General features: G+C 43.6%; 2 protein-coding genes across 2 annotated transcripts in view; one reads left to right on the top strand and one right to left on the bottom strand.

The window, feature by feature from the left end:
• ctnnb1 (catenin (cadherin-associated protein), beta 1) overlaps nt 1–13,109 on the top strand; it is a 17,322-nt gene extending 4,213 nt beyond the window's left edge. Inside the window, exons 2-17 of the mRNA XM_015038075.1 lie at nt 6,348–6,398; nt 6,913–7,140; nt 7,241–7,494; nt 7,985–8,223; nt 8,310–8,511; nt 8,591–8,735; nt 8,808–8,911; nt 9,063–9,197; nt 9,748–9,951; nt 10,089–10,247; nt 10,419–10,538; nt 10,618–10,768; nt 11,583–11,704; nt 11,792–11,852; nt 12,394–12,644; nt 12,881–13,109. Coding sequence (XP_014893561.1) covers nt 6,386–6,398; nt 6,913–7,140; nt 7,241–7,494; nt 7,985–8,223; nt 8,310–8,511; nt 8,591–8,735; nt 8,808–8,911; nt 9,063–9,197; nt 9,748–9,951; nt 10,089–10,247; nt 10,419–10,538; nt 10,618–10,768; nt 11,583–11,704; nt 11,792–11,852; nt 12,394–12,608 — 2,352 coding nt within the window. The 5' untranslated portion in view covers nt 6,348–6,385 and the 3' untranslated portion in view covers nt 12,609–12,644; nt 12,881–13,109. The remainder of the gene's footprint in view (nt 1–6,347; nt 6,399–6,912; nt 7,141–7,240; nt 7,495–7,984; nt 8,224–8,309; nt 8,512–8,590; nt 8,736–8,807; nt 8,912–9,062; nt 9,198–9,747; nt 9,952–10,088; nt 10,248–10,418; nt 10,539–10,617; nt 10,769–11,582; nt 11,705–11,791; nt 11,853–12,393; nt 12,645–12,880) is intronic.
• Nucleotides 7,041–13,175, bottom strand: part of ulk4 (unc-51 like kinase 4) — an 88,474-nt gene continuing 82,339 nt past the window's right edge. The window contains exon 38 of the mRNA XM_015038069.1: nt 7,041–7,166. The gene's annotated coding sequence lies outside the window, so the exon portion shown is untranslated. The remainder of the gene's footprint in view (nt 7,167–13,175) is intronic.

Genomic DNA, 13,175 nt, shown 5'->3' on the forward strand with positions numbered 1-13,175 from the left:
TGTTTTTTTTTGCAATATCAGTGAAAAAAAATTTTTTTTGGGTTTTTTTTTTTTTTTTTTTTTTTTTTTTAGTCTGACTGCAAGTCTTGGGTCAGCGTGTGTGTGTGTGTTTTTTTCCCTTTCGTCCTTTTAAACAAAGACCTACAAAATTCCTCGGAGCCGATGTGCTTCGGGAGGAAGACGAGGAGGAGCCTGAGTGTGAAATTTGAGTCGCTGGTGTTGGGGCAGAAAGTCGGGGGCAGCTGTGGAGAAGAGGCGGGGCGGCTTGCACATTGTTCTGGTGTATGTTGGTGGGGCTTTAGTAAATATTCCGGGGCTGAAAAAGCCGAATTCGACCCATTCGGCTTTTTTGTTGTTGTTGTTGTTTTTTCTTTTGCGGTTTCTGCCGTTTCTCACCTTCCCACTTGTCCTCAGCGGAGCCGTCTGCCGCGGGACGTTCATGCGTCAATTCAAACCCACCAGGGGACGTTTCTTACCTGCTTTGACGCTGACGCTTCCTGACAGTGGCATGTAATTATATATATATATATATATAAAAAAAACGACTGAGATTTGAGGATTTTTTTTGACAAATAATCTGAATAATTCATTAGAATATGAAGAATATAGAGTGATATGAACTGGTTTCAGAACGTGTGTTGGTTTCAGATATGACTTGCAGTGTTAAGAAATTAAAAGGCAAGTATGAAGCACATTAGTACATTCCTGTGTGTGTACTTGTGCTACCTATTTTGATCATTGTCTGGTATATTGCTTACTTTAAATAGGCCTTTAGGGATGAGACCTGTCCTAATGCATCAGTTTAAGAGTTAGTATTAAGCTATAGTGTGAATTTAAGACTAGGAATGTAGATGGAGATATTTGGATTAATTGTCAGGAGTTCCTGAGATACACTGAAGTTAGTAGTAATATTACCTTTTTTTCAAATACTAAAGTGTTTTTGTTTATAAAATGAACAAAAACACGATTTGAAAGATTGCCAAGGATACCTCAAATGTTTTCATACAGTACAGCTAGGTGCATATGTTGAACATGGCAACTAAAATGATCAATTTCAAATCAAGTGGTAGCTAATTTAATGTGTTTTATTCAGACTTTTTTAGAATGTTTAATTGTCTTTTGTGTTTGTGTTGCTCATCAGAGAAATCCCCAAGCAGGTTGCACAATGGAATAAAAAAAAAAAGTCGATCAAACTTGCTGTCTCGTCAACACACTTTTTTTATTCTTTTTTTTCTCTTTTTCTGATGATGCACAGAAATTTTTCAGACGGAAACGTAGGTGGCTTGTTTTGAGACGATCCACCTTTCCAGTGGTCTTGTCATTACCGGAACAATGCAGGGTTTCCTGTTTCCTCTGCTACTGAGTGTTGTCTAGATGTAGGCAGTGATTAGTGTTTGCCACCTGGTTCTGAGGCAGACTTTCGAGGCATAAACAAATAAAAACTAATATGTGTGTGTGTGTGTGTGTGTGTGTGTGTAAGCTACGTTTGAGAACTCCCAGCATCAGAAAGGGATTCTTCGTGCGAGCCCCGTTGACGTTTGTCCTGTGTCCACAGCTATGCAGCATTTTGCAGCCGAGACACAAAATACGACTCTGCAGCGGCTGCAGGCATTTGGTTCATTGTGGTGTTTGGCAGCCAGTACTGAGTGCTGCTGACCCTGCACTTTAGCCGGCTAAGCCTTTGGCTGCTTCTTTTTCTCTGCTTTTGCCAATAATGGGTTTTACTTTGGCTCATTTACTCATCTGGAGGTATCGACTCTGTGTTTTCTCCAGAAGAAACTCATTTGTCTCTGTAGCATGTAGGTGGATACAACTCATGTATTGTCCTGATATGAAATGCTTTTTTTAATGTCAAGTACAGCATTTCCCACCCCTAGAAAATAATCACATGCTTGTTGTTGTTTTTTTTTATTAATTTTTTTTTTTTTTATGCCTCTACATGCCAGGGAAACGGTTGTAAAATTTGACCACAAAAGTCTGCAGGCCAAATGGACAGAAATGTAATTTAGCCTGCGGTAATTTACCCAAGGCTCACTTGAACATAGCCCAGCACTAATTTAAAAGGGAGCTTCTTTTGCAGTTTGTTAGTCTGTTTTCAGGTTTTGAATGTTCTAGTAACTGATTTGAAAACCCAACACACATTTTTTTTTTGTTCTCGTTTTTAAATTTTACATCAACGCTGTAACTCGTCAGCAAAGTTGAGCTGCAGCACATTAAAGTTTGGAAGCATTTAAACTGCATCTGTGGTGCTGTGAGTCAGCTTGTGTTGCACCTGACTTGCATAAAAAAAAAAAGTTTGTTTCTCTAAGTGGACTGAGGCTTTGTTGACATGTCGCACGGCATGCGTAGGTCATAGTTGCACAATCTACACTCATATCTGTGACAGCTGCTTAACAGGCCCAGCCGAGCACAGCTAAAGGTGATGTTTTCCTTCCCTTCGCTGCACAGATCATCCCTCTAGTGGCTGCTGTGTCGGGCAACGTGCATCTGGTTTTAATTATCCGCCTTTTAACTGCACCAGGCACAACGCTACATACTGGATTTCACATATGGCTTCAAAGTAACCCACTGTTCAGATTCTTGTGGCAGCGCACACAGAAAGCAAGAAGCCCTGCAGTAACAAGTTTTTTCTTCTTCTTTAAATTCATCTTTACTGTTTAACTTTAACATTGTCTCTCGGTCAAAATCCAGAGATTTCTCTTTTGCTCATCTATAAAGGAGGAACTCCGTTTTCTAAGCCAGATTAAACGAACCGCTCAAACCGCCAGCGTGAATCATAAATGATTCCACTGTGTGCGCTTCGATTGTATGTTTGATTTGCATCCAGGCATGTATGAGGCATGTGGCTCTGGTTAGGACTGCGTTGGGTTATACGAGGGCAGGCCGGCAGTGCCGGGAGGATGGCGTGTGAACAGCCAATTTTGAGTTCATGGTTGGAAACAGCAGTCGTCGTCTAATTCGAGGTGATTCAAGATTGGCTCTTTTAGTCACCCGGCAAAACTACGGTGGTGGAGTTTCTCCTTGGATATCTGCTGCAGTTGAGCTTCATAAACTCACATTTACAGAGTAAATTTGTGCCTGTCCTGTTTTAGTAGCTTGTTTTGTCTTTCCTCCTACTTTCCCCCCCCCCACCTTCTTCTTTTTCCTTTTAGGTTTTGATCTGTCCAGGATTAACCTGGGATAAAATTTTCAAGTGAAAATGCGTGGGGTTTCCCCTCATTGTATTATAAGCCTGGCGGGCCACCAGGCTTTACTTGTGCCCCCACCAGGCTAAGCATTGCTTTTTTATTTAAATCTTTGCAATTTTTTTAAGACTTTATAGTTAATGTTCAGGTATAAATCTTCCAATCTTTCAATAACACATAATTATCAAGTGAAATTTTCAAAATTTCCTGCCAACTTTAAACATTTTGTTTTACTCAAAAACACGACTGCCCTAGCACCCAACCACTGGGCTTAGCAAGTTTTCTTGGGGAAACTTTCAACGTGTAACAATGTTTAATTACTTTTACTTTAAATCTTTTTGCCAACTAGAGTTTTAAAAACAAAGTTGTGTGAATGAGAGTGAGTGGCGCCACTTTACCACAACTTTTCTGTCATGTTTTCCAACAGGATACATTTCTTTCAGAGTATTTATTTTCTAGTCCTCTGGAAAATATTGTAGCCTTCTTTTAGCCAGAATGACCAGCATTGCGCAGCAACTGGTGGGGGAGGGGCATGGCTGCAACACTCCAGGACTATTTGAGATCTCATAAAAACTTAGAAACCATCTGAGAGGAAATATAGACTGTTTTAAAACGGAAACTTTTTAAAGCCTCTCAGTAATAAAGCCGTAGTTAGCTGCTGCTTCTGTTCTATTTGAATAAACTCGGCTTAATCAGCTCCTCCATGTGTTGCTGTTCTCACCAGATACTGGAACAGATGCGTTGTTTAGTCAGACACTCAGAGGTGGCTCTCAATCCAGCTGCAGACAGGATTTTAAGTTGCGTTTGTTTCAATTCTTCCTGGATTTTGTACTTTGATAAACGGCCGATTGGACTCAATAGAATCAAGCTCTTGTTGGATTTTAAATGATTAAAGCCACACCTTTTTCCTGCCAGACAGGAGCACTGACGTAATAGTCAAAAGATGCTGTTGTAGTTTTGCATGTACTGTTACATTTCAACTACTGACCAACGGCACTCTGAAACGTAGCAACCGCAGGGCTTTTTTTTTTTTCTTCTTTTTTTTTTTTGGACCGAGAGGATGGAACATTATTTTAGTTGTCCATGTGTTGGCTCAGAGATGCAGGGTAGATTAGGGAAATTAGGTCTGCCAGCATTTGTCACTTGTTCCAGAGGCAGCTGCAGCGGAGAGAAAGTACTGCTGCTGGTCACGCTACTGCTTCAGTACAACAAAACCCACTTATTGCTCCTAAACTGTTCAGATATCACACATTTCTACAGAGGATAGTTTTTTTCCCTTGTTTTTTCCTTGTTTGAGTTTTGCCACCAGAGGACAAACATGAATGTTTTTCCTTGTCCTGTTTCCAGGTTTGCTGAGCTAAAATGTGCCTTCAAACTAGCAACTTATTCACTCGAAATTGAAGTTAATTTTTTAAAGGAGGAAAAACAAGAGGAGCTCAATCAGTCGTCTCTTATCCTGTTAGGATGCTGGGGACTGGTATCCATCTCTAGAGGTCGTTGGGTCGCCACCAGGACAAACACACACACACACACACACACACACACAGTTGTACCTGTGTATCTTGTGTGTCTCAATGATTTGCGCTCTCATTCCTGTGGGTGTAAAAGAGGGGATGAGCAACAGACCCCAGAAAACCTCCGTCTGTCTCCTGGAAAATTACAAGTGGTTTAATTACATGTGATTAAGCAAAGTTAGAGGGACTTGTTCTGTAATTGTCTGAAACAGAAACTAGACCTCCTCTCTTGTGAATATCCTGTCATTTTAGTCATTACTGTGATTTTTGACACAAGATTGCCGGTGTTTGTAGGAGTCAAACTCTACTTGTGTTGACTGACCGGTTTTCCTCTTTGAGTGCTTCAGAGGTTGTTTCCACAGCAGAGCCTGTTGTTTCCTTTGATTAAAGTCTACAGTAAGTTTGTTTTCTACACAGGTTCCTGTCCCGCGTGTTTTCAAAGCTCTGGTTAAACCAGACCTTCAGTTAAATCGCTTCAGTTTAGGTTCATAAATATTGATGTTACATGTTGGTGTTCAAAAATACCTGATTAAAAATAAAACAAAAAACTTCATAGGTTGTCATTTGGCTCATTGCTGGTCTCCTCACATGTGCTGTTTTTTATAAATGTTGAGAGTTTTTGGTCAAGTTAAAGTAATGGCTGGTAGAGTTGGTGGCAAGCAGCATGAGAAATGATGAAATGAGACAATTTCCTGATCTGGTCTACAAAAAACAAACAAAACCCAAAGCTTTAGTCTTTACAGTGGCAATGTGACCCTGACTTGTAAACCTGTGGAAAAACATGCGAATAGATTGGAACCGAGCGACTTTATTTGCTGTTTTGGGCTGTGTTGTGTTTCTGTTGTACCGGGTAGAAGCTGTAGCTGCGTTTGTATGCTGTAGGAAATGTACTTGCGTTTTATTGTCTCATTAATCTGTTTAAATGCGTTTTTCCTTTCGTCTCTCATATGGCGCCTCTTTAATTTGAAGGGGCGTTCAGACTAGCATGTTGTAGCAAGAGCGCATTTATTCTCCCATTTACTGTCATGTTAATTTTCCCATGATGGTTTTTGAACGTGTACAGACTCCACAGGTTCAAACTTTTCTTATTTTGACAGACCTTTGTAGACATTTTGTCTTTACTCCAACTTTTTTGTTTCTGTCATAACATTTATCTTCCAATGTGAATTGAAAATGCCCCGTTTTCAGTTTTGCCCCCTTTCCCCTGCTAAATTAATCCCTTTTGCTTGCTCTACCTCTCCTGCCATTGCCAGTATTTACTTTCCAGCAGTGTGTGGTTTCGGCTTCAAAGCCAGCTCAGGAATGCGAGCGCCCTCCTCCCTCCCGTTGCCTCCTCTCTCCACCCAGTGCTGCACTTCCCTCGTCCTTCCTCGCTGGTAGCTGCTGCCCTTAATGGAGGCTTTTGTGTGCGAGCTGCAACTGTTTGCATATCTGTCTGAAACGGGAAGAGGAAACCCAAGAAAGGGAGGAGGCAGAAAAAGAAAACACTATAAAGTCACTTTTCTGGGCGGTTTCCTTTGAACTAATATCATCTTTAATTTCAGCTGCTTTTTTTGCTGCTTTCCTCTTTGAGGGATGTTGGATGTGAAGATGGAAGTAGAAATGTTTGACAATTTACTGTTTTGTTTATTTTTTTCCTCCTCTGCAGATCAGGAAGCTGTGTTGGGTGTGGTTTGAGAAAGAAACATGGCTTCCCAGGGTGAGTTGTTTGGGTTCACGGGTCATCTTTGCACAATTGTAGAAGTTGTCGAGCTTTTGTTGATGTTCTTGAGTAGGCCTGTCGCAGTAAATCAAATAATCGTACAGTAAATTAAAACAAACTCAATAAGTCCCATTTGGATGATTTATTTTTCTATTTCTCTCTTCCTACAAAGAGCCAGATGACAGAAGTCTTCATATTTGATTTTATTTTTTGTTTCCGTTTTTTATTTGGGATATTTCAAACATCTTCCAGTTCCGGTATTGTTTATTAGAATTTAAAGTTTGATCTTTGAGAATGTTTTCTTGCATTATTATATAACTTGAAAACGGTCTCAAAACAACTATATTGTTTATCGCAATAACTTCTGGGACAATTTATCATCCAGCAGAATTTCATTGTGACAGGCCTGTTCTTGAGCACAAATATTCGTCTACCGAGTTCAGTTTGAATGTTTGGCCAGATGTAGTTTGGTGAAGTGACTCTAAAGGTGGCTGAATTTGCGTCTCCTCAGCTGATCTGATGGAACTGGACATGGCCATGGAGCCGGACCGCAAGGCGGCCGTCAGCCACTGGCAGCAGCAGTCCTACCTGGATTCAGGGATTCATTCAGGGGCCACCACAACTGCTCCCTCCCTCAGCGGGAAAGGCAATCCAGAGGAGGACGACCTGGACAACAACCAGGTCCTGTATGAGTGGGAGCAGGGCTTCAACCAGAACTTCTCCCAGGACCAAGTACAAGGTAGGTTTCACCTGTTCTCTGCCTCCCTGTAGACGATTAGGAAGCAATGGTTAAAGTAAGCCAACGTTGACTGATTAAACATCCCTTCTCTCTGTCCTAGACATAGACAGTCAGTACGCCATGACGCGTGCTCAGCGGGTGCGTGCGGCCATGTTCCCAGAGACCCTGGAGGAGGGCATGCAGATCCCGTCCACGCAGTACGACGCTACGAACCCCACCAACGTCCAGAGGCTGGCGGAGCCGTCGCAGATGCTCAAACACGCCGTGGTCAATCTGATCAACTACCAAGATGATGCCGAGCTCGCCACCAGAGCCATACCGGAACTCACCAAGCTACTCAACGACGAGGACCAGGTCATCATCCTCAGCAATGCCTGGTCCAGATTAGGGCTGGGAAATGTGGCTTAGAAATATGTCATTAAAAAATGACATATAACAAGGAAGGGATGTCATTAAAAAAATACAAAAGACAATATTTAAAAAAAAAAAAAATTTCTCACAGATGTACTACTTCATTCTTCAAATATAAAGGCTTCTTTCTGATAATGAGATTTTATTTTCATATTATTCAAACTTTATTCTTGTATCATGACTTCTTCAAAAAAAAATTGTAGTAGAGTTGATCTAAATACAAAACTTAAATAAATGGAAGCTGTAAAAAACGCTTGTCAAGCATTCAGCACTCTGAATTCTGGATTAAATTATTTTTTTTTAAGAAGAAGTAAATCTTCAAAAACCAAAAATTCAGTTAATCAATAAAATCAGCTCTATCCCAGAGCTTTTTTTTTTTTTTTTTTTTTTTTTACAAAATGATCAAAATGACATGGTTCCATCTTCCATCCAGGTGGTAGTTAACAAAGCAGCAGTGATGGTCCACCAGCTTTCGAAGAAGGAAGCCTCTCGTCACGCCATCATGCGCTCCCCTCAGATGGTCTCTGCGATCGTCAGGACCATGCAGAACACCAACGACATGGAGACGGCCCGCTGCACGGCAGGAGCTCTGCACAACCTGTCCCACCACAGAGAGGGGCTGCTGGCCATCTTTAAGTCTGGAGGAATACCGGCTCTAGTTAAAATGCTCGGGTAGGCGGCGCAGGGATGATTCCCACCGGTTGCAAATGTCTCCCAACTCGTCGAGTTTGTGTAGCCGAACGGTTTCTCCTCCGCAGGTCGCCGGTTGATTCCGTCCTGTTCTACGCCATCACTACCCTCCACAACCTCCTGCTGCACCAAGAAGGAGCCAAGATGGCCGTCCGCTTGGCCGGCGGTCTTCAGAAAATGGTGGCTCTGCTCAGCAAAACCAATGTCAAGTTCCTGGCCATCACCACCGACTGTCTGCAGATACTAGCCTACGGAAACCAGGAAAGCAAGGTGAGGAAGGGGTCAAAGGGAGGAAGCTACATGTCAGAGCAGCTGTGAAAGAGCCTAACCTGGTTTTGTTGGCGTAAAGCTGATTATCCTGGCGAGCGGTGGCCCCCAAGCACTGGTCAACATCATGAGGACCTACACGTACGAGAAGCTCCTGTGGACCACAAGCCGCGTCCTTAAGGTTCTGTCGGTGTGCTCCAGTAACAAACCGGCCATCGTTGAAGCTGGTATGTCTTTAACACTAAGGAACCGTTTATGTTGAGTGGCCGTTCCATATGTAACACTGTGCGTCTGTTCAGGAGGTATGCAGGCTCTGGGACTCCACCTGACAGATCCAAGCCAGAGACTGGTCCAGAATTGTCTCTGGACCCTCAGGAACCTGTCAGATGCCGCCACCAAACAGGTGAGGGCAGCTGCAGCAACTCTGTTTGACCGAACACAAGACTGCATAGTTCCAGGATTCCTTTTTATTAGAATATAAGATTAGAATGATTTTTCTTTCTCCTCATCTGAAGTTCCCAGCGTCTTTAAGTTTTCTTCTGTTTGCTTTCCAGGAGGGAATGGAAGGTCTTCTGGGAACTCTGGTTCAGCTGCTCGGCAGTGATGACATCAACGTGGTGACCTGTGCTGCTGGGATCCTTTCTAATCTGACCTGTAACAACTATAAGAACAAAATGATGGTCTGCCAGGTGAGATTACACTCAGTTTACTGGCCTCATTTGCACATCTTTAATAAACTGCAGTCACTCACTTGATGCGTATCCACTGACCATAGAATTATGCAAATTGGAACGACAAAAGTTAATTTGCGTAATGGAAACATGGCAATTTCAAATAAAACTTGCAGTTTTGAATAACGTTTTTGTGCTTGGATGAGCTGGTTTTCCAGGAGTATCAAAATGAGTGTTTTTTGAGAAACTTCTGGGAAAACAGGAAGTGGTAGAAGGAGGATGACAAGGCGGCGTGATTTTTAAATGACCTGTAGCGTGATCATGTGTGGTTTCAGTTGCTTTTCTCATTTAATGGAAACGCCGCAATTGCGAAATAGTTTTTTTCAACATTAGTGGAATATCAGCAGAGTCTTGCTCACGTTTGTAATGTAAACGCAGCTACTCATTCCTATAGTCACTAAGATCTCCCTCTAATTTTCAGCAACATTTTTGTTTTTGTGCATGAATTTCTCTAAACCTGTAATCTGTTCATGCCTCATCCGTTCGTCTGTTGCGTTGTGCGTTTCAGGTTGGAGGCATTGAGGCATTGGTTCGCACGGTGCTGCGGGCCGGAGACAGAGAAGACATCACAGAGCCAGCCATCTGCGCCCTGCGCCATCTCACGTCTCGACATCAGGACGCCGAGATGGCCCAGAATGCCGTGCGGCTGCACTACGGCCTGCCTGTGGTGGTCAAGTTACTGCATCCACCGTCACACTGGCCCCTCATCAAGGTAAGCGAGCACACGCTCCTGCTCTTAATTTATGTTTAAAATATGTAATGAGCATTTCCTAGATTTATATCTGAGGTTTTTGTTAATTCCATAGTGGAGCTCGTACATCTTAAACATGCCGTGTTGTTTCCCATCAGGCTACAGTGGGTCTGATCCGTAACCTAGCCCTGTGCCCCGCCAACCACTCCCCCCTGAGGGAGCAGGGCGCCATCCCCAGGCTGGTCCAGCTGCTGGTCAGAGCCCACCAGGACACGCAGAGACGCACCAGCATGGGAGGCACACAGCAGCAGTTTGTGGTAAGAGCAGCTCACGCTAAACTCCCGTCGTCATAGCTCCAAGATGAGCCTCCATAAGCTCTCGCACACTTGCAGAGCGGCCATAAGAGCCCCAATGACATCCTGTGGAGGGCAGGATGAGCAGGCGGTGCCGGGCTTACCCCAATCCTGATGGAGTGTTTGTGTTAACAGGAGGGAGTCCGTATGGAGGAGATTGTCGAGGGCTGCACAGGAGCACTTCACATCCTGGCCAGAGATCTCCATAACAGAGTGGTCATCAGAGGCCTCAACACCATCCCACTCTTTGTACAGGTATGTCTTCTGTTTGTTTTTTGTTTTTTTAAAACGTGGAGGTAGGAATGAATTTGACTGTGAGTTTCTGTCTGTGCAGCTGTTGTACTCTCCCATTGAGAACATCCAGCGCGTCGCAGCAGGCGTCCTCTGTGAGCTGGCCCAGGACAAAGAGGTGGCAGAGGCCATCGAGGCCGAGGGAGCCAGCGCCCCGCTCACAGAGCTGCTGCACAGCCGCAACGAAGGAGTTGGTATGTCCAGAGGAGGAACGACTGCTTATCATTTCTTCATCATGTTTTATTTAAACAGCCACCTAACTGGTTATATACTAAATCAATGCAAAAGGTTACTTCATATAACGAGCCATAGAGACTATTGAGACGGGGTGATGTGGCTTAAAAACAAAATCAGATTTTTAAATTATTTTCTATTAAAATTTTTCATATGTTTCTGATTTTTAAAAATTATTTTTATTCTAAAAAGACAAAATATATTTTTTGAAAGCGGCTTTTAATTCAATCATCCCGTCCGTGACTAGTATCGAGGCCTGTTGTCATATTAACAGAATATAGATGTAATTTTTGTTTAATGAGGGGGGAAGAAAAGCTTGAATATTTTATTTTTCCTGTTGGTGTTCTTATAAAATTACTACTTCGTTTTACTATTATGACTTTATTTTGGTAATCAGACTTTATTCTTGTATTAATTTGACTTCATGACTTAATTCTTGGGGGGGGGTAAAAGGGTGAAACCAACTAATTATGACCTTTTATATTTGATCAGAGTTGATCTGAATTGAAAAGCCAAATAAATAGAAGCTGTAAAAAAAAGAAGTAAAAAAAAAAACGCTCTTCAAGAAAGATGGCGGCCTTAGCTGCTCACGGCACTCTGTCAATTGGTGAAGCGAAAATCCAGATTTCCCAAAAATCTAAAATTTGGTTAATGGGGCCAAATCAATTTATCGCCCTGCCCTAGCAACGGTAGTGTTTGTCCCAGAGTGCTGAAAATGTAATCATTAAAGCTGCAGCAGGTCCTTCTAAAGCCGACCCTCTTGTCCTTCCCCAGCAACATACGCAGCAGCAGTTCTGTTCCGCATGTCGGAGGACAAACCTCAAGACTACAAGAAGCGCCTGTCTGTGGAGCTGACCAGCTCTCTGTTCAGGACGGAAGCAATGTCCTGGAATGAGGTACTGGCAGCTTTTTCTTCTTCTCATAATGGTCCTTATCATTCAGACTGCTACTTCTTTGTTCACACATTTTATGCGTTTCCACAGACCGGAGACCTGGGTTTGGACATCGGAGCACAGGGAGAGCCTCTGGGCTACAGACAAGATGGTGAGTTACCTTCTCTGGTTGATGCTTCTGCAACACTTTCACACGAAAAAGAGGCACAAACCCGTCAGCGCAGCTGAGTTCATAACCTACTTGGTCTCACTTCAGATCTACAGGAAAGTTTGGCGGAAATCTTAGTAGCTTCAACTTTTTAAAGCTCGGTGTGTGACGTCAGTAACTACCTGGGTGTGTACAGTAATTTTAGAGCCTGCTGCTCTGTTTACCTATCAGCAGTTAGAGGGAACAGTTGTGGGGTCTTATTTGCGTTTCTGCTTCCAAACTTGCTGAATGTTGGTGAACTCATTTACCATCCAGCCGCCGCGGCACCAAGTAAACTGCAGCATAAACTGGGCCTGAATCGCTTCCACACGTGGGCCGATGAGCCACCGTGTAGCCTGCCGGCGGGTGACCTGTGTTGCTGTGCAGTGTTTTGTTGAAATGATCATACTACTGTGTGACTGCGTGGTTTTTAACATGCTTCTAACAGCTGCTTTGCTTCCCCTGCTTCTCCTTCGCCCTCGCTCCCCCCTCCCCCACCCCCCAGACCCAAACTACCGTCCCTTCCACTCTGGGGGCTACGCAGGGGACGCCATGGGCATGGAGCCCATGATGGACCACGATCTGGGTGGAGGACACCACCCAGGCCAGGACTACCCACCTGTAGAAGGGCTGCCCGACCTGGGCCACGCCCCCGAGCTGATAGAGGGCCTTCCACCTGGCGACTCAAACCAACTGGCCTGGTTTGATACCGACCTGTAAATACCAAGACCACCATTACACTACACTTTCTACTAGGTAAGACCCACTTCTCATTCCACTTTGTAGCCTTCTCCAAGCAGCGCAGTGGGGAGTATCCCAGATAAATGTTAGGAGGAGGAGGAGGCTCACTCTGGCTGTTGCATGTCCGGACGGCTCCCGCTCTGAAGCTGTGTGATGTGGCGTTTGATCTCTGTGTGTGGTCCTCCACCAGACCCAGTAGCCTCCACTTCCTCTCCTTGAACGTCTTTTTTTTTTTTTTCTTCTCCTTCCAGCTGTATCATGTGATCTGGATGAACCTGCATCGTGATTCGCCCATATGGAGGAGGCGGGGTCTCAGAAAGTGCCTGAAGATGACTCAACAACAGCAAGCAGTTTCCTGTCTACAGGAGCTCCATTGGGACAAAGTAGATTTTTTCTTTTTTTTTTTTTCTTTTTTAGTGCGGTTCGGTTCTGGTCTCTCGGCTTCATCGAAGGCTGACTTCAATCCTGACACGAAACACATATTTTGATCTCAATGAGCTTTTTTTTTTTTTTTTTTTTTTTCCCCCCAACAACTTTTTTATGTAT

The sequence above is a fragment of the Poecilia latipinna genome, unplaced genomic scaffold (assembly GCF_001443285.1).
Source record: "Poecilia latipinna isolate Pla-1442-1.1 unplaced genomic scaffold, P_latipinna-1.0 Scaffold428, whole genome shotgun sequence".
NCBI lineage: Eukaryota > Metazoa > Chordata > Actinopteri > Cyprinodontiformes > Poeciliidae > Poecilia > Poecilia latipinna.